This window comes from Acyrthosiphon pisum, chromosome A1 (assembly GCF_005508785.2).
Source record: "Acyrthosiphon pisum isolate AL4f chromosome A1, pea_aphid_22Mar2018_4r6ur, whole genome shotgun sequence".
Classification (NCBI taxonomy): Eukaryota; Metazoa; Arthropoda; class Insecta; order Hemiptera; family Aphididae; genus Acyrthosiphon; species Acyrthosiphon pisum.
Genome location: NC_042494.1, coordinates 33,439,135 through 33,462,156, shown reverse-complemented (window position 1 = coordinate 33,462,156; position 23,022 = coordinate 33,439,135). Strand labels below are relative to the sequence as shown.

The window sequence follows — 23,022 nt, the reverse complement described above, 5'->3', positions numbered from 1 at the left end:
ATATTAACGGGAGCCAGAGTTGTACCATTGAAAAAACATGCTAATTTGTGCTAATCCATCGGCCCGCTCTACAGGGCAAACGGCTGAACATATAAGGTATCAATTGATCAGAAATATTGTTGAGATGTCAACGGGGTAACTTGCAAGCAGATAGGTTCGATGGCTTAAAAGTTAGAACCAAAAATGTTCAAATACTTTTAGTCACTTTTAGTAATTTATGTGGAATGTATGTGCTACACATAATTCCCCTTCGATTTCGGTCTATGCATAATTTCCGCCGCTCGTCGCAGTCAGTTGCAATCGCTAATTGTAAAATGCGTGGTAGTAGGGCTAACGCCAACTCGTTGGGTACATAATATATGCATTTTATTAACTTTTTATCACCGTCACCACAGTATTAGAGTTCTAATTAATAATCAATCTTTTTATGTCCATGTGTCTACCTTGTTTATGTTAACTATTGTATGAAATATAAATGTACTAAAAAGTTTCTTTCATTACAACTTTAGACTTCTACCCATTATTTTAATAAAATAAATAAATACAAATATTCCAATCCATACAACAGTAAAGATATTTTTAATAATTTTTCACTCGATAAAAACACTAGAGGTTAACTATATCCAAAATTTTAAAACATTTAGTGATATCTCAACAAAAACATTACGTATAAAAACCCTAACTAAGAAAAAAAACTCAAGCTAGAAAAGTTTTGATATCGAAAAGGTGCTAAGTAGTCTCTTAAATGTATTAGTAAAGAAATTGTTTCTAATTTTTTGTATTTGATGAAGTGCAATAATTTAACTGGCTACTAATAACTGGTTACTGGGTACGTACTTAAATGTTGTTATAGTAATATTATGAAAATATAAAATCGGAATGTAAATATTTATGTCAACATTGTAGCTGTAGTCATAAATATTAGTTGCCGCCAAGCCAAGTTAAATTCTTTGTATTAAATTATCACACTTCATCAAATACAAACAATTATAAATAATTTCTTAACTAATGAATTTAAGAAATAACTTAGCCCCTTTTCGATATCACAACTTTTTTAAATTGAGTTTTTTTCTTAGCTAGGTTTTTTACTCGTACCTAGTGTTTTTGTTGGGATACATTATACGCTTACTATTAACTATAACTTTTATATTTGTACCACAATTTTCTTGATGTTTTATATTTGATCCATTGCTCTAAACAAACAGCCCAATGTCAAAAACAATTATATTGTAACATTCTGGTTAAAGGTTCAATATTATACAATACCGAACTTAAAGCAAACAAAATTTACCCGGTACCCGGTAGTCGGTAGTGACTACAATTCGTGGCAGAGTTATAATAACTTCACTTTATACAGTTCTTCGGGCGTACACAACTAGGTTTTATACCCGACCGAGTACCTACATTTTAATTAACTGCAATAATTTATCGTATTCTTGGTATTTACAATATGTCTGAACACTACCCTTTTTGACCAGAAAAGCGACGAATACTTAAGATCTAAAAAGCAAATAATTTGAGGTATGTTGTCGAAAGTTAATACTTAAATATTCATTTCATATATAATTAACACAAATATTGCACCTCATATTGATTCAGTAAGCAGAATTCGTGTTATAGCCTAAAAAGGTGTACCTATAGGTACAATTTTTTATTTAATATTTTTATTTTTGTATTATCTTTACACTGAAACTTATAGCGGCTGCCGATTTGATTAAAACGTCATCAGGTATGAGTATATTATTACATATCAGGAGGTACCTAATTTGAATGTAACCTCACATTAGTCACATGGTTATTAAACTTTGAACAGAGTTTTCATTTTAATTAGTAAAAGAATTTAATGGTATTTTAAAGGTACGTCATGCCAGAACTTCATGTTTGGAATTTTTGTGCTTCCACAAGATTTTGTAACGAAATGTAACCATGATAAATTGTTTTGTAACTTACAAAGAAGTTCAAAATTCCAATTTTTAATACCGAGTGCCAGCTTGACGTGACATGGTACACCAGCATCATGATACACTTCATAACGATTCTTTTGACTTGACATTTTCACATAATATTTTCATAATTTTCTAAGAAAATGTTCCTCAAAATTCAAGATTTCTGACATAACTCAAATCTCGTGAAAACCATTTTAAATACCGTCAACGCCATGCCATTTCCCGGGGTGTCCTAGAGTCTAGACCCTAAAACTCTTTAAAATTACTTTTTCGATTTCAAGTTTTAAACTATTAATTTATAATAGTTTTTACGTATACTTAATATTTATTTTGAATATTATTTTGTACCTATGCATATTTATAATTTTTATTTAATGTTAACAAATCCAAATTTGTTGGGGTTTTGTCAAAATAATAAAAAATATCGATTTTAAGAAATTATAGGTAACATTCAATATGATGACTATTCAGAACGCGTGTACATGTTATAAATCAACTTTGCTTGATTGTATATTACCTGCATTATTATATTTTTTCTAAAAACCTCAGTTTTGATTGAATATGTTGTGTCTTTATCAATTTTCCTAGGTTAAACACTGTATAACAAATACAATTAATATGTGATTTAAAACAAATAATAATAAAGGAAATAGTAATTACTCTTTCGGCTTATTATATTGTTATATCAAAGTAAAAACTTAAATAAATGAAATGTGTTTATGTTTCCACCAACCACAGCTGGACGGCGAACTAAGATAAATCTTAATTCGTTCTGTAATACTGTTGTAACAATGTATAACTAAATTATGCGTAATCTATGACAGATACAATGACATGCCATATAGGTAAATTGGATCCTTAGGTAATTGGGTGGAGGGCTCACATTTAAACCATTCTAAAACAAATTGTATATTTATGGGCTATCGTTTTACATTATTACACTCGTTGTTGCATACTGGGATGGTTTTCAATATTTCTAAAAATAACCACAAGGTACGATAACATTGTAGATACCGCTATACTTCGTCAATAAATTCTAAAAAATACATGATCCTATAAAATGGGTCATAATATCATATAATATGACCAACTCTCACGAACGGCGTATACAAACAATGTTGGCGACTTATAAATTCAACGATTTCTTTGGATTTTGTTGGTTCTGAGGATCATAATATAATTCAGGCATTCCAGCTCTAAAGTAACTCAATGATTTAAATGCAACAATTTTTTCAGCAAATGTAGCAAAAATATACATCATCAGACCTGTTAGCTTACGAAGACATTATCGGCAAGATAGGTATAGATAAAAATATATGTACTCAACTTATGTTTTGTTATAACAACTATTCGAGAAGAGCCTAGGTATAATATAATTTTTTAACCAATATTCACTAATCAAAAATCACTACCTAACCACTCTTACCATCAAACATCAAACGCATTAACCACAAATGATAAACTATAACGCAATATACCACATCAAACAAAATTATCCCTAATATTATTTACATATGTACATTAACTATGAATTATGATGCTAAAAGTAACAAGTTGTCAGTTGTGAGTTGTGACTATGCATTCCTACTCCCATACCAAAGGTATATAAAATATATTCTAATTTATAAGTGGTATTTTTTTTCCCACATCAATCTCTAATGGTTATTTTTGATGGTATATATAACTGGTATTTACTATTTAGTAGGTACTACCTATACAAATTTATTACACTTAAATTATTATTTACGTACTAATGTCTATATAATAATAATATTTCCTGCTCATATAATAAGGTACGCCTAAAACAAAAGTTCAACGAGCAGTCAAAGGCCAACACGGCTACTTAATAAAACAATACCTATACGTATTTGATTTCAATATTTTTCATCATGTTAATTTTTAAATTGAATATTACTACCTAGTATCTACCTAGTATCATAGTATACTGTTGATATTTGATACAATAGAACAAAATCAATTATAGTGCTTACTTCTATAGGGTCTAGAACTGTATGATAATGGATTATGGTATTATGTATACCCATCTGTGTAATACAATAAAACAGAGGTCCCAAATTTTTTATAGTACAACCCATTTTGGAAATTTTAGACTGTGAGTGGAACGATGAATGTATTGATTTTACAATGATGTGTGTTTTTAATTTTTTATTTTTAATTTTTTTTTTTGTGTCTGTCATCACGGTTTGGGGCGCGGATTTTTATGTAATAAAAAAGTCAAAATATGTAAATATTTATGTTGTTATTTTTGCCAAAATATGTATTAAAAATCATGAAATATTTAACAACAAAAAATGTGTATTTTTAACTAATTTTTAATCATCTAAAAAAAGTAGTAAAGATATAGAATTCTGTTACATAACATATTTTTTTTTGTACTCAATTTATTCATCTTCATTGCAGTCGTCTTCGAAACAGTTTGAAACAATGTAGATTTTGAGATTTTCAAATTTAAATGTGCGGCGGTTAGGTCTTAAAATTGATTTGTATCTACTGAAAGAGCAGCGTTCCACGTCAACTGAGGTTAATGGGGCATATTTCATATATTTTGATATATCAGATGGTGAAAATTCAATATCCATTGATCCATTGTTTTCATTTGTATTTAGAAGAATATTTCTAACAGTTTTTATGTTTTGTAAACCAAAATTTTTAGCTAGTACGTTATTTAATTTATTTTTTATTATCACTCCAGATTCTCCTTGGACTCCACTAAGTGTATTTGCTGCATTTTCCACTTTTTCTAGGCTTTCAACTAATGTGAGATTCAATGTTTCTAATTTTTTTTATGACTTCAACCAAAAAACAAAAATTTGCTAAAATATATGCTAAATTATTTTTTAGCTCGTTATTTTGCATAATATCTTTTGCTTTTGCAATAGAAATTGCATTATCCGAATCAAGATTTGAAATGACGTCTTTAATTTCACTAACCGATATGATGACAACAAATTTACGACGCGCGACGTCGATAAAGTCGATAAATGGTAGATCAAGTAGGTAGATCAAAAGTCGTAATCAATATTTACGACGTCGATAAAGTCGATAGATGGTTAATTTTAACATTTCTGGAAATTTAATAAGTAATTACCTACATTTATAAAATATGAAATATTTGCAAAATATATACTTATTAATAAAATATTTAGAAATATGTATTTACAACCAAATATGTGAAAATATGTAACATAAAAAATTGTCATTTTATTTAGGGTGTTATGAAACTTGCTTATTTTTAATCAGGACAAAGATATCTGCATTCAATAAAAATATGTATTTACATAAAAATCCGCGCCCTAGTAATCACCTTTTAGGACAGTAAAAGTGCTTGGATTTTCTTCAACAGTATCTTTTCTAAAAGGAAAGTGAATCTTGTAGCACTTTGGGGGGTCAAATGTAAAATTTTTCCAATAGTTTTCAAAAGCGCCGTGAAAAACAAAAGAAAAATTAAGGAAAAACGGGAATTTTACGCAAAATCTGTTTTCGAGAAAATTGATTTTGGTTTTTGGTGTAACTTTAAAACGAATGACTGTAGATACATGAAATTTTGACTGAGTATTTATATTAGCATTTTCTATACACCACAACATTTTCCAAATATTTTGACTTATTTTGAGCTGTTTACGGACATTTGTAGTTACCATTTTTTTAATTTTTTTTTTCTATAAATATCAATCAAATTTTATTTGTTGGTTAAAAAAGCTTGAAAATTTAATAGAAGGTTCCTATTATATTGTTTCAAAGACGGATGAAAAAAATTTAAAATCCACTGTCACAATTTTTTTTTATAAGCATCTAAAGTTCAAATATTGACAAAATACGTAAAAATGACGAAAATTTGCAAATTATTTTGAGTTAGAAATTCATGAAAAAATTTTCTTTTTAAATCTAAGATTTTAAAATGTAATACAAGATTCCTCATAAGTTTGTCTACCTTTTTCAAAAAAAAAAAAATGCCTACAAGCAAGTCAAATTAAATTGTTATGAGTGTTTGAAATTTATATTTTTACAACATTTGATATTCACTCGATTTCTCATATTACGATTTTCTTATTTTGTTGTAATTCAAAAACAAATAACTGCAGGTACATGAAAATTTTACTGAATGTTTATTTTATCAATTCTTATACTTAATAAAATTTTCAAAATATTTTGACTTGTTTTGAGCTGTTTAATGACATTCTCGGTTTTCAATTTTTTTAGTTTTTTATATCAATAAAGTTTTATCTGTTGCGTCAAAAGTTGTAAAAACTTAATACAAAGCTCCTGATATATTATTTAATTAGTAGTTGAAAAATATTAAAAATACATAGGCACAATTTTTTTTTATAAGCATTTAAAGATCGAATTTTGACAAAATTTATCAAATTTAAAATTGAATAATTATTTTGTAGTTAAAAATTCTTGTTTGAAATGTTCAACTTTTATATCTAAGGATTTTAAAATTTAAAACAAGATTTCACGTAAGTAGTTAATTCTGTTACCAAAAAATCTAAAAAATACACAAGCACAGTTTATTTTTATAGTCATTTTAAGTTCAAATTTGGACGAAATTACATATTAAAAACCTGGAATAACTATTTTAGTTATTTTGTTGTGATTGTATAATATATTTCGTATATACTTGAAACTTCTTAAGTATACTATTATATATCTATGATAGTATCACGGTTTGTTGTTGATGTATAACGCGTCATAAATACTTAATAGATATTGTGATATGATTAATTTGGAATTTATTATAGGTTAATTTTTTTATTAATACCATAGACTATATAATATTATGTCTTATACCTAGACTGACATACCGTCTCCGCTCAGAATCGTTTTTCTTATACAATGATATTATATCATTGAATTCAAATTTAATACCATCCATTATATAGTGACCCACTTGTAACCTACTGTACAGCAGAGCGACATCCACTTTACTCACCTTTTTTTAAATTAATTTTAGCATAATCATTATATCGATTAATAATATTTGATTAACTTAACTGACAGTTAAATATATATAGACTACACGCGTACATGGTGGAAAATAATTTCAGGGAATTTTTTGAGTTCCTATAGTTGGAAATTCTCCCTATGGATATAGTAGCCAAACGTTGTCAATATTTATATAATGTTAGTAGGGGGGAGGGCGATAGGGATATCACCTCACAGATATTTTAGAACTGTTATGACTTATGGATAACCGGTTATGTAGTAAGTAATTTATAATTATATAGGTACCCATCAGTAATTTATATACTTGGTTTAATAAATTATTTAAATTCCCACGTGTAAGTATTATTGAACGACTTAATAATTATTATTATTATCTAAGAAAACCACACACACATACACATATATACAAAACATACATAAAATTCTTTACTTTAAACATAATATTATTAATAACAATAATAAGCCTGATGGCAGTCTATCAATGTTGTATGAAGTTATCATCATCTATAATGAACTCTTTAAAATTATAAATATGGATACACAATATTCAAAACAAATATTTATACATAAAAACAGAAAAAACAGAATATTAATATTATTTAAAACAAAAAAATAACGTTAACGATAATCAGGTTTATAAGAGTATAAGCCGGGATAATTATTATTATTACACAACAAATAACTTAACTATTGGTAATAAAAATATTACAATAAATTCATATTTCGTTTTGTCACTGTTTCAGGTGCCATCATTTAATGGTTCCAGTTATCTGAGACATCCCGCTTTGGGAGACTCGGCTCTGTCGTGGTTGGATTTGGATATTGTTTTCAAAACTCAATCAATAGACGGACTGATACTGTATGAAGGGTACCAAAAGTATGGTTCAGCTGACTTTATTTGTGTTTATATGATCGATGGTCACGTAGAGTTTACATTCGATCTAGGCACGGGAACAGCATCATTAAGGTATAGTTACTATACTATACTATAGTATAATTAAAATGTATTATTAAAATAATGTAAAAAATATATAATATTATACTATAATGCCATAAGTGTACCCACGACAGCGATGTAGTCAAATAGCCTATCTATTACTCCGCGTGATCATATAAACATTTTATAGTATTATATTATTATTATAATATAATATTTTTATGATACACATTTAAAGTAATAGGCAATAAATTATTTATTTATGAACCCTACTATTGGGCATAAATCCGTTATTTTTTATTTAACTTGATTCAATTAAAAAAACAGCATTTTCCAAGTATCTGACTTACCTAGGTATGTAGGTACATATTAATATTGTAACATGTCAGTAGAAATCAAAGATAATTTAATATTAACTATAATTTACTCAACTACACCAAAATAACTATACAATATAATCATCGCTGGTCTAATAATATCATAAATATTTCATTATGAATATGACCATGAAATTTACCATAAGTTATTATAATCAAAATTAATTGGAATGTTTGATAAATATCAATAACCATATACGTCAACCATTAGATACTATAACTTTAAAACAATATGTGTTATGATAATAGTTTAAGTGGAAACTTTAATGGGACGTATCGCATAATATATAGAAACTGCATTTTTATTAGTATAAACTATAAATATCATAAAGGGAATATTATAATTTATTTGTTAGATTATGTTTCAATTACATATGCATTTTGATGCTCAATAGATTTAAATTGTAGTCATAATACTAATAGTTATATCCCATAAATGTATATTATTATGATATTATTACACAGAAACACATGAAATACATAACATGTAAAAAATATGAATTCATTTTTTTAAATTTATACAAAGGGGCTCTGCTACTGCTGCTCACTTCGCTCGCCAGCCCCTCTTCAATCTTTTTTTGCGAGTTAAGAGTTTATAACTCTAATATAATATATAATATATATATTTTCTATAAATCTTAAAATTTACAAGAAAACTCTAATATTGGTTGCCATGGTAATAATTATTTGACGAAACTATTTTTCAAAACTTTTTTGTATAATAGAGATATAAATTAATGAATATTTTTTTAAAATCTTGAGTTTGGGGTGTTTCTTACATTTGTAAATTTAAGAAAAACATAATTAGTTTTTTAATTATGTTTTATAAGACATTTTTATTTTTGTTTTTATTTTATAGGAATAATCTCGGGAATAATCTCGGGAATAATATAATTTTATAATCTATATTATAGAGTGGATAATAAAATAATAATATTTTCTCATTATAGAATTATTATGTTATTAATTCATTCGTAAGAATTGTTTATATTTAACATTCGTCAACCATACAATTAACTGTCAGTTATTACTTATTGTAGTTTATTAATATCACTATATTTATCGATACTTGGTAGTGAGCTTAATATTTTTATATTTTAATACGATTTGCTATCTTTATGTTAATATGGTTCTAACAACAGAAGTATAAAAAATTAAGACTAACAAAGTATTTATTTTTTTTTAAATTATGTAAAATATTTATAATAAAATTTAAATATTTGTACAGCTTGCATAATATAGCAAATATTATAATGATACATTTTAATATTAAAAATCTCTTTTTAAATATTTCTTACTATATTTTAATCTTTGATTTTATTATTATTCTATAATTATGATATGCAAAGCAGGGACGAAAACCGGTTTTAATCGATTTTAACAATATATCTTAACCGTAACCAGAGCGAGAACAATAAAACAAGTCCGAGATTGAAACCGGTGATTATATTTAACTGGAATACAATGTAACTTTACTTTTACCTTAATTCCTAAAAATTGTAAATTATTTAATATAATATTATAATTTTTACCAATATTACAATTTACAACAGTAAATGTTATAATATAATATTATAATATATATTTTTTAAAATAATTAAAATTAACATAGATATCAATAGGGTCTAAGTCATTGTGTGATTGAGAAAATGGATCCAAGTTAAAAATATTTCATTTAAATCGTAAAATAAACAACTATAGGTAAGTTATAATTAAAAGAAAAAATATTTATCTTATTATAGCCTATAATTTAAAATAAACCTCGATGGTATAATCATAATATTCAATTTACACCAGCCATTTAAGTAAAATAAAAATTTTGAAAAACGGTTTTTTGATTCTTCTGAAAAGTTACAATATTGGACTTGGTCCCTTCTACCTTTCAAGTACAGAATGATTCTTAAGTAATTTATGAATATCCGAATATATAACGAGCGTCGACATTCTGTGAATATAACAATTAGATTAGGTATACAATAATAAATAATAAATAAAAATTTAATTCCACATACCTATTATAATATTATTAAAATAAATAAATAAATAACTAATATGCAGATAGGTACTAGGTAAATTATGATTTAACATTTCCAAGGATATTTAATAATTAATGGTGTTCACCTAGTGACAATTAATTAACTAGTTTGATTAAATATTTCAATAGTATTACTATAATATATTTTAGTGTCGGAAGTCGACCAGTCGTCATAACTCGCATTAATTGGAAAAAATCATAGATAATATCTATGATTTTTATAATAATATAATATATAATATAAATTAAATATAGCTCGTATACTCGTATAATATAGCTATAGCTCGTAATATTTAATTAATTTTTGGTTTATGATTCTGAAATGTGGTATTTGATATTTTTAATTTCACTTCAATATCATGATCTTTTTAATTTTTTATAAACCTATTTTTAACTTTAATAGTTGATATTATATTATCATTGGTTTATTGCTTACAGCTGATAAGGATATTGTGCTTAAAAATATTTGGCTTTGTGATTTCCATAATTTGCAATTCAAACATGAAATTGTGCATAAAAAAATGATTTGAAGTAACAAAAAAATTTGCATATATCAATATACATTATACATTATAAGTTAGAAATAAGTACTTACCTAGAATTGTATTAATTTCTAGTGCTACATATAACTAATATACCTAGAATTTGTATATAGTAAACATATTGTTTATGACGGTTATTGTTTGATATTTTCATATTAATGAGAACTAGAAAGACTAAAGTCATAAATGTTTACAATTATCCTGACTTCTGATGTTATCTCAAGTCTAATATAAATAGTCGTAATTGATGAGTAAATAATAAATTTAAGATTTTTCTCGACTTTTTAAATTATTTGTATGCAGGAATGTATATTAGTATGTATATTAACTGTGAAGTACCTAATACCTATAAACTCAAAACCTAAGTGAAAAGGTATTGTAAACATTCTTTTTATATATAAAAACCTGTATGAGTGGTTAGCCAAAACCTTAGTAGTTCATAACTGGTTTTTAAAACCGAAACCAAAACCTAAGATTTTTATTTTGATTATTAAAACCGGTGAGCAAAACCGTTAATATAAAAACTGGGTTTTAAAAACCAAAACCGAAACCTCCAAATTTGTTTTGGTTTCCGTCCCTGATGCAAAGCATATTTTCTAAAAATAAAGTTATTGCTCATGTGTGCACATGCTTTTCGGGTACACAAATGTTTTGGAATTAATATTTTATTTTTTTATGAAACATATATATATATATAATATATGTATAGGTATATGTAATAGTTGGTACTTCGGAGTATTAAATTTATATGAGTATATAAGTATATTTATCTATAGTATAATCTTTAGAAATGTTTATTCATGCATATATCAGAATGGCTAACTAACTGAACGGATTATAAACGTAAACCGTAATAACAAACTATATTACACGCTCACTGTTTTACACAAACAACCTTAATTATTTATACAGGACCGGATCTTAATTGATTCAGACTATATTATTTCAGTTTATAACCCGTAAAACATAATTTTGAGTAAATTTTAGAACGACCTTTGGCGTTTTGTATATTATAGTCAGTAATAACGATGCGTCTGATTTTTAGGATAATATATAAAATGTATGACATTTTTTTTATATAGTACCTATATCACGCACAAAAGTTGTTACTTGTTACCTATATCAATACCTATATATTAAAAACATAGATCTAATCGCAGCTATCACAGATATCACACTATCAAACATGCATGAGGTTGCATAGTGGATTTGACTATTTGAAAAACTTGAGTCTCACCTAATTATTTTTCACTGATCGCTTTTTTTTAGGACATTATAAATATCCTAAAAAGCCTATTTGTGTACAAAGGTTATGTATTTTTCCACTGATTGGGAAACAACCCTACAAAAGTTATATACCTATACCATTTACGCCACTGATCAAAAACACAAAATAAAAGAAACACTGTCATTAAGCGGTTTACTATTTGGGAATAACAAAATCAGTAATAACTAAATATTTGATTTTATATTTTGACAGGAGTCCATGGACAGTTTCTTTAGGAGAATGGCATAGACTATGGATATCACGAACAGGAAAATTAGCAGTTATGCGTGTGGACAATCAACCAGAAGTTCAAGTAAGAACTTCTTGAATATTTATAAATTTATAAATGTATGGTTATTAAAAATAAATGAGGCAACTTTGGTATAATTATGGATGTTGTATTTATAACGAGCATGAAAAGCTTTAAATGGAAGTTAAACACTAAATGGCAGGTGTTTTGTTTTCAAATTCAATAGCCCACGGTATTTGTATATATGACAAGTAATTTATTTTTATTTACTATTCGAAAATTCTAGTTTGATAAAAAAAAGCTATACAATCGCCACGAGTGTTTTTGTGTGTATTCTTCGAGTATTATTTATGAATTAAACAACAATAAACTATTGACATATATATATATATATATATATAAGAAAATAAGAAATAAAGCGAAATATTTGTAGGAATATTTATAGGTAGGTAGTCATTATTACTGATGGACAGTCAATTGTTCAAATGCACAAATAAAACAAACAAAACAAATACTTACTAGTTTTTGTTACACATAATTTATAATAAAAATATTTTTAAGAAAACCATAGATAGTTTGGTATGTAAAACTCTAAGCCATTATTAATCTATTACTTTGGTTCAGGTATTATCACCGGAAGCATTTACACAGCTATCATTACCGTTAAGTATGTATATTGGAGGTGTACCCGATTTCGACACAGTACCGGCGCAAATCAAGGTTCGGACGTCATTCAAAGGCTGCATACAAAAAGTTCGTACCTATATTTAACAAATGTTATGTTATATTATATTATCATCAGTGCCGTACTAATATTTACATTGACACCCTAGGAAAATAATATTTGGCACCCTTATTAACCATACATACTTATTATTTAAACATTTGTCGCCCTTTAGAATGTTACATCTTTTACCACCAAGGGAACTTATACTATATTGGAGTGATGACGGAGAAATATTTGTTTGAGGTACTAGCGACGATAAATGTGATGGACGTCTTTTTTAATTTGAAGGTGGTGTTAATGATTTTTCCATAGAAATTAACTCTATTGCTAACGGCATGACTTAACAAAGTCCAATTGTTTCTTTTGTGGTATTTTCAATTTGTTTGTATCTTTGATGTGTTCAAACTAACTGTTATATATAGCCATATCAAACCCAAAGCATATCCTGCGTTACATACCAGGTCTATTCTTTCTTTACTTTTTATAAAACATCGATAAAAGCTATCAATAGCTGGTCGTGTTCATCAACTTCACACCCATTGTTTTATTATAATGGCGTACGATTTCTGGACTTTCCACATCAATAAATTGATACTTCGATCCCATGTTTGTATAACATCAACTTCGTCAACCATAGGTACACCATGAAACTAGATGACAAATATATGGCTTTATTATATTAAGTATCATACCACTTAATAAAACCAATATAAGCATTAGAGGCATTTCACCATTTGAGTGACCTAACTTAAAACATTATTTCTCTTCAAATTTATTTTTATACCCTTGTCGGTTAAAAAAATAGGGATTACACAAACGGTCGACATGTACCCGCCTACATTTTAGTTTTACATTTTAGTTTAACTCATCTACTAATTTTTTATTATGAATTATTTCACAGATTATTAATTATAATTATCCTAAATATGAAAATTATTATCCCTATTCTACAAACTATTATTAAGTAACGTAAAACCATAATAATATAATATTTAACGATCATTGTCATATAGAAACTACATTGCGATGAGCATGGAGACTAAATGAACTTTTATTTTACAAATAACATATTAACATTCATATTACAATTTTAAAAAGGCTTAGTTATTTAAGTTCGTATAAAAAGTTCTTACACGATGGTCATTGAATGTATAACATAATATATGTTAAATTAATTCAAAAACTTTTAATACATGTAAAATATTGAATATATTTAAATATTGATTAAGTTTCTCTATTTAACCATTATTTATTGAGTATTAATTATATCGTTAATTTTTTTTTTCACAATATTAGAGTAATAATAAATGCTAATTAATTCCACTGTTTTACTGTACAAGTGGATCACACTTAATTTTAAATTAATTTTGTATTGGTCATATATAGTATATTATAAAATGACGGTCACATGCTTTTGGTTGATTTTCAATTGGGGAATTGTATAATTTTCAAGTAGGTGTACTTCAAATGACGTAATTCCTGCAGATGTTGCCACCGACCATTTTGTAATTTTGAAGCAATTTATAGATATTTATACAATACATTGAATTGAATCAATTTACATTTCAACAAGTATTGTAAATTAAAACCAAATAGAATTTTTTATTTTAATTCTACAGAAAAAGTATAAGGTATAAAATTATACCCGTTACTTGTAGGCTCTAGCATAATAAAATCAATTAGAATATGTTGTATTTTGTCATGAATTTATGATCTTCTGCATTGTTATAACTGAGTATTCAATATAATATTGACATTTATACAGAATATTGTAAAGGAGGATGTAAATTGTAATCCTCTTTATGTAGTAAATTTGTACATTTGATATTCTTATAGGTACCTACTAAGACAATTTTATTTTCCGTTTACTGCTACGTCTATATGTTTGATTTTTTTTGTATTACAGTTTCTGGATCTATGCATTTCATTTTGTGTCGTTTACTGTGTAAAGAACATCCGACTGTTAGAACTTAGAAGTTTGAATTTTCTACTACTTTTTAATTAGATTAATTAACTTATACTCGATCAATAATGTACAAAGCTGGGATATAAAAACAATTAAAAATACTCTTGCATTATATTCTGGAAATTGTATCACTTTTGTTTAGAGTCAAGGGCTATAACTAGATTAACATCTTAATTAGGTACAATTGTAACAGTTTTTTTTTGTGATAAACCGGTCACGACACTATTGTCTTTTTAGTCCTATTTTGGAATTCCCTTTAGCGTTTCATACTTCCATAATATTATTAAGAGGTGAGAGTTTGAGGTGTACCTACCTACCAGTTATTTATCAATTTTGTATTCGATCAGATTAGAGGTAACGGTGATAAGAATAGGGCCATAGGGGATCAATTATTATATATTTAAATTAATCTAAAAGTTTAAAAAGTATGTTCTATCTATTAACTGGATCCTTGAAAGAGCATCAGTTGTTTTATTTTGTGTAATGTCGTTGCCTGTCACATTAGCGTACCTAACTGTTGGACTGGGCATGGATGGAGGTGTTGGAACTGTTGTTAATGTTACATGTGGGCGTGTTTAGAACTGGTAGGATTTTGGAGTTATTTATAGGTAGTACATCCCCTATGATTTGCTGCGGAGTAGTTACTGTTGTATAGTGAGAAAATAGTATGAAGCTCACGTAGTTTGGTACCTATATGTTGTAGTAAGATGGATTTCACCGAATTTGAAACAGCGATTATTGAGGTGTATAATATGATCAATAGATTTTGGTATGATCATAATATTGATAATTTATGTACTTACTGAGTAATATTTCAGTGTTTCTGTGGTTATTTAATTTTGATTTTCGTGTAAAATAAGGGTGTCATACAAAAAATATCATTATTGTTCCCATCAGGTGAATAACAAATAACAGGCGTGGCAGTGGGTCGTTGTTTTGATGATGAAGGTATAATATTAATTAGGTCGCAATGGCCTATTTCCTCTATTGCTGAGAATATTTTTGAATCAAGAGTTGAATAGATGAAGAATTCTTACTGCTAATCTTTAAGCAAACTACTCTTATCAACAATATAATAAGTACCTACTTATGTAGTTATGAATATCTGCTATGTCTTATACACATTATTGGAACTATAAAAACTATAAACCATTTTAAAATTTGCTTACTATAGTCAGCGATGCCACTTTTAAATACACATACATACATGTATAATATGTAATATGTATGTATAAAATATACAAACGACGACCACTCCCATGGTCATAAAGTGGAGCAGAGAGATCGTGACAACCCCCTCTCTCTAAAAAAAATGTACACTTTATAAATATAAGGTTAATAGATATCACTTATTTTCTTTCAAATGATTATCACCCTTTTTGTAAATTGTTATAGAAAATGACTTTTAAAAAATGTTGCTATCTAAATCGAAATTCGACCAGTTAGTTCAAAACAAGTATTTGAGTTATTTAACTCTGTGTACTAATGCTAATAGTTCCATGTTTGAATCTTATTATATACAGCCGTATATGATCTATGAACCCAGGCTAATTTTAGGTTAGGTTAGGTTTGTACCTACCTACCCATCTATATGCTATAATATTATATTGTGTACGATAATAGTCGCTCCGCACATAATGATAATAAAATAATTGTCGTTGTCGTATTAATTTAAGTAATAATTTAAAATTGTTTACCGGCGCAGGTGACCATCAACGAAAAACCTTTGCAAATCGTCCGCGGAGCCCTATCTGGGGCAAACGTTGCCAACTGCCCCCACCCGTGCGTGGCCAAACCGTGCGGCGACGACGTACAGTGCGTACCGATATTCGACAAGTACAAGTGCGTGTGCGACAGACGGTGCAACTCATCCGACGGCGATCAGGTGTCGTTCGATGGAACGTCTTTCGTGCATTACACCGGCCACGAGGTGCAACAGAGGTAATTTCATTATGAACGTTTATTATTATGATTTAACAACAACTATTGCGGCAACTCTTGTCTTAAAAGTGAAATATTACATTATGTATGCATATTATGTAAATGGTGATGACTTAAAAATCTTTGAAAAATAAATATCTATTTATAACTATATTTTTTGGAACCAACAAAACTGGAGCCGACCTTAATTGGTACAGACATTAGTAAGAAGTAAGAACCAGTAAATCTAAATCCATGAAACTACAAAAAAAATTAATTACTATTATATGGAATCATAAAGGCATGAACCAGCGTGATTTAGAATCGAAACATTTTGAATTTTTGAAAAGCCTCTAAACAATTGCAATTTCTGGGCTAAAATAAAAAACTCAGAATAATGTGAAAAAGTTCGTGATTTTTACGTAGGTATTTTGTCAAAATTCGAACTTTAAAAGCTTACAAAAAAAAATTGTGACTGTATTATTTATATTTTTCAACTACCATAGTAATAATATATTAGGAGTCTTGTATCAAATTTATAAGCTTTTTGACCCAACAAATACAATTTTATTGATATTTAAAAAATTGGAAACTAAAAATGTCCAAAAACAGTTCAAACAAGTCAAAATGTTTTTAAAGTTTTATGGTGTATAGAAAACGCTAATATTAACATTCAATGAAAATGTCATGTATTTACAGTCATTTGCTTTAGAGATTCACCAAAAACCAAAATTGATTTTTTCGAAAAGTTTTTTTTTGTTTTTAACGGTGCTTTTGAAAACCACTGGGTATTTTTACCCAATGGTCCAATAGATTCATTTTCCCATCGAACAAGATACTGAAGTTGAAAATCTAAGCATTATTTCGACTACTTATCGTGTACACAGACACAATTAAAACAATTAAAAAACACACATCATTGTAAAATCAATACATGCATCGCTTCGCTCAGAATCTACAACCATAAATGTATAATTTATAGTTTATAATCGCATTTCTCCCGCAGCAAGAATTCGGGCATAATAATATTTTTATATTCTATGTATTTATTTATTTAGGTATTTATTTTAATAAGTGGCCTATAGTGGACAAATATTTTATAAGAATTAACAGTTTTATTTTTTTATTTATATGGCTAAAAATTAAATTTGTAAGATTTATTACTTAGTTTTTTACGACGGATAAGAGAGAAATAATTGGCGCCATGACGGCACCACAAAACATGTCCCTAGGTGGAAAATTTGCTTACGCTGCACAGTTGTATACTATATAAATATAACTAGTACAGGCCGCGAAAATCTACCTAAAAAATGTCTGTAGTAGGTACCTAAAAGTATCAGTACCATACCAATGTAGACATGTAGTACCATTTGAGTTTCATCTGCAGCACACTTGCCATACGACCATATATTATAAACCATTTAAGCCATACTTAACGTTTAAAATAAAAATAAATAATACACCCAAATCATATAATGAATCATATAACCATTGAGTACAAATATTATCACTTAATAATAATTTATTATATAACTTATTATTGTATTTATATAGTCAATGGTATTACATAATATATTACTATCAATTTTTTAAACCTTGCAAAGTTGCAACAATCAGCCATTTTTTTTTTCATAATTCGTTCTAAACCTATTAGTATTCCACCTACACATTTTCATTGTCTAACGCCTCCTAATGGACAATCACGCACATAATACCTTATAGGTAGGTACTAAATATACCAACTAATATTAAAAACATATTTCACTCTTAATCTCGCATTTAACAATACTAACACAAATAAATATAGGTACATGTTTTTTGTAAAAATAATTAAATTTAGTTTACGATAGGTACAAAATGATAATATTTTCCGTTTTTAAATGAGATGGATCATAATATTATAATAAAGTATAAAAATGAAAATCTAAAACCAAACCAATCAAGTAAATTAGTGTTAAAATAGTAAAATCATAATCGATGTTTTTTTTAGGTCTCTCATAGGAGTAAATATAATTCATTATCCATATAAAATATATTATTGTTCAAAAATGTTTTTAAATATCCGAGGATATTATCCCTTTTAAATAACTCTAAAATAGGTACTTAAATGTATTATTATTCATAAACATGGGTTTATTTTTAGAATCACTGACGGACATTTGGATATTAATATGCGCTTCCGGACTACTGCACTTACCGGACTCATACTGTGGACCGGGCGGTCAGACAGATCGGCTGACTTTTTAGCTTTGGGATTACAAGACGGTCGTATTGAAGTTACTTACGATTTAGGGAGTGGTGAAACTGTACTTAGATATAATACCACTGGATTACCTATAAATGATGGACACTGGCACAGAATGAAGTTTACTAGGTTTGTAGAAATGTTTTTAGACACCGTCTACATAATATTACCTAATACAAAATATATACAATATACTGAAATTATTTCCATATGTAATATAAGTACTTAAACAAAACTTACCTCTACCTATAGAAATAATTATAAATAAAAAAGTACATGTACACTACAAATTATGAAATAATTATTTTATATTATATTTATATTTAATTTATATTGTAGTCTGTGGATAATCATAATATTAATGACTATACAAATAATTCAATGTTAATTAATATAATATAAAATTGATTAACTAAAACAATATTTTTAATTTAAATTTAAAATAAAAACTCCTAAATTAATTAATGTACCTATAATTAAAAGCAAATTAAGTCTAAAATATTTATAATTTTACAGTATACTTATTTAACTATTAATATCATAAAATATAATGTAATACCTAAAATATAATATTTTTCATTTTTCAGAGATGAGCGATTGAGTGCTTTGACTATAGATAATGGTACAAAAATGATAACGATTTCGACAGGGCGACTAAAACAGCTCAACACGAATACAGGATTGTATTTAGGTAAGTCTTGTTTTATTCAATACCATTTTTAAAATATATTGACTAAAAGTTGTCGTGCACTGCATTAATAAATTAATATAATTAATCTAAATAAATTACTGGAAAGTTTAATCTTAAAATTATATCGTTCTTAGTAATATAATATTATATTACGTGTAAAAACCTTTTCAATAGAGTTTTTAGTTATTAACTACAATTAACTATTTACTTTTTTTTACATTTTTAATAAATATTAATTAGATTATACAGTACATATTATTATAGTGCACAGTTTTAAACCTTGTCACTCTAATTTTTATTGACATTATTTAATAAGATATCCAGATATAACAGGGGACACTATTATGCTTTAAAATTACTATGTAAATGATCCATGATAATATTTCCACTATATCGACTTTCATTAGTTCATTACATTAAGTTTTCAATCATAATTTGTCACAATAGTGCTTCATTTGAAATGTTGTAAACTTTAACGAGATCCTACTTAGTTACATAATTTCAATATAATATGTATAGTTAGTTTATTAAGACTGCAATTTAAAATTTTATTCAAAATCTCTATATATAGACTATAGACTTCTATTGTATGCATATAACTTTTTATCATGATATATCCAAGAAAAATAAGAAAAGTCTTAATTTACTTTAGTGATAAAATATTTAGAATGTTGCGCCAAAGTAATATTATTGTATTTTCAGTATATAATATACATTTTAGATTGTATCCAAAAACCACACAATTATGATTATAACTCTAGAAAATTCGATGGATAAAAGCAGCACCCTTTATCGGCTCATTAAATATCAATATACTGCACACTATTTTTGTTTAATGACGTATGAATACAAAATATATGATTCAACGAAATTTGTTACTATTAAAGTATTACTATTAAATAAATGTAATTTTCTTCAAAGTTAATTATTATTACATTTTCAGTCCTCCGACACATAGTTTATCTATTTATTATTTATTTAATGAAGATAATATGTGATGGTTAGGAACTATGAGGCAGAAAAAATATAGTATTTAGTATTTACTATGATTTACTATTTACAATTATTTATATGACTTTTCACATTTACAATTTTTCATCACTATACTATAACTTTCAATTATTATTTTTTTTTAAAGTTTGTTCTTTTTTTACAACTAAAAAATTGTTACTTACATTAAAAGATTGCCTTGTGAATACTGAATGCATTATGCATAACTCAAAACTCCCGTTTTATACAATACACTGAATAAAAAATACTTCAAACTATACAAACATAAAATATAATTTGAATTTTATTAGTGTCAAAAACTCAAAAGTTTTCTCTTTTATTTCTGTGCAATAATTATTATTTAGTGTTAATATTTAAATATTATATTCATTCAAACATAAATACTTGTCTTTGTTGTTATATTTAAAAAAAATATGATGTAACTTAATATTCAAATTAGAAGTTTACAGAAATAATTAATTAGGTACGTAATTACAATTCGTGTTATTGTTTGTTTTTAAACTTTTTTTCAAATTCTAATAACTTTTTAGCACTACTTTTTTTTCTAACAAGTAATTGGTTAGGGAGGTAGTGGTGTTGTAGGTAATGATATTGCCCATTTCTCGACAACTGCCTTCGTGCCAAAAACAAAAAATAAGCATATACACGTTAATAATATAATATACTTAATGCGCAAACTTTAAGTTGGAAAAAATAGCATTTTCCCTAGTTCGCTTTACAGTCGCATCAATAAAATTAACAAATATATTATGTAAATACGTATAATGTTTATGAGTGAGTGAGTGAGTGGAAGTAGGTACGCATATTATATTTTAAAAAAGTTTAACACTTATCTCCGCATTCCCATCCCACCCTTTCAAGCATATTTTTTAATATTCCCTATTTAGTAAAAACTCATTGAACCGTTTGTGATTTTTTCGAATTCATAGGAGGCACGGAAGACGTGGAGAAGTCTACGGGAAAGAGATACAGAAAAGGATTCGTCGGATGCATTTCGGACTTTATCCTGAACACGGACTACCAAGTGAAACTGTCTTGGTCCACCGGCAAAGAACGTGTTTGCATATCATAGAGCGTCGTTCGCAATTATATTTTCTTCCTCCGGCACTCGTACGCGCGCGTACCCACTGAGCTTACGTACATTAACATGTAAAAATGACGACGAAACATATTATTATATAAACGAAAAAACTTTAATACCTATTGCAGTTTAAACTGGAGTAAAAATATTAACTATAATGTGTTTTCCTAACGTTTGATATCTAGTCATGTATTGTAGTTAAAGGAAATTCTGTTTTAGATTATCATCATTATTATTATTATTAATATTATTATTATTGTTGTTGTAATACGAGTTAAATTGAGGAACCACTATAATTGGACTAGCTTGAAAAGTTCGAATGTTCAGTTCTAAAACACAATAATTACCATAACAATCTTAATAACATAATTATTGTGTATTATAATATGTATATTATGCAGGTATATCGATGTTTTTCGAAAAGACCGCGATATATTTTACTTCTGTAAAGGCTAAACTTACCTGCCACACCCACACGCGAATCGTTTCAAATCGTTTGAGTCGAGTAACTGCAATCTGCATAATTATCATTATCATTATTATTATTATTATTATTATTATTATTATTATTATTATTATTATTATATTATTATGTTTTGAAACGAACAATATTATTCGTATCATCGTTCGAACGCTCCTTCGCATTTTCTATACACTGATACATACACTTTAAAGCTTACTATTGTAAATACCGTACCTATATCGAGTACAATATCAGCCAATATAGAATTTCTGGATAAAAAGAACAAAATGCCGTAGAATATTACTGGAAAAAGAAATTTGTTGAAAAATTATTCAAACGATATTTAATATGTTTTTTAAATCGTGCAGCTAGTGATAATATTTATTATTTAATAATTAATATTATTTATTAATGATGAATATTATTTATTATTTAATAATTACTATTATTATTATTTTTTTTTTTAACAATTTTGGACGATGAAATTTTTAAAATATTTTTCTACACCAGTGAAACGTCACTAATATACCTATCGACGACTTTTTAGTATCCATTTTCCTATCTTCATACATCATACACAACAACATAGTTGCGTG

General features: G+C 27.0%; 2 protein-coding genes across 2 annotated transcripts in view; one reads left to right on the top strand and one right to left on the bottom strand.

Moving 5' to 3' along the window:
- The window catches only part of LOC100572337 (pikachurin), a gene marked incomplete at its 3' end in the record, with an annotated part of 67,111 nt that extends 65,058 nt beyond the window's left edge, over positions 1 to 2,053 (bottom strand). Inside the window, 1 exon segment of the mRNA XM_029486210.1 lies at positions 1,862 to 2,053. Coding sequence (XP_029342070.1) covers positions 1,862 to 2,053 — 192 coding nt within the window.
- A 5,533-nt stretch (positions 2,054 to 7,586) lies between these two features.
- LOC100571302 (pikachurin) lies at positions 7,587 to 22,821 on the top strand. The gene is made up of 7 exons (XM_029486940.1): positions 7,587 to 7,881; positions 12,286 to 12,385; positions 12,947 to 13,075; positions 16,721 to 16,956; positions 19,079 to 19,309; positions 19,768 to 19,871; positions 21,812 to 22,821. Exons 1-7 carry the CDS (start codon positions 7,823 to 7,825, stop codon positions 21,952 to 21,954), a joined length of 1,002 nt encoding a protein of 333 aa, XP_029342800.1. The 5' UTR covers positions 7,587 to 7,822; the 3' UTR covers positions 21,955 to 22,821.
- The last annotated feature ends 201 nt before the right edge of the window (positions 22,822 to 23,022 follow it).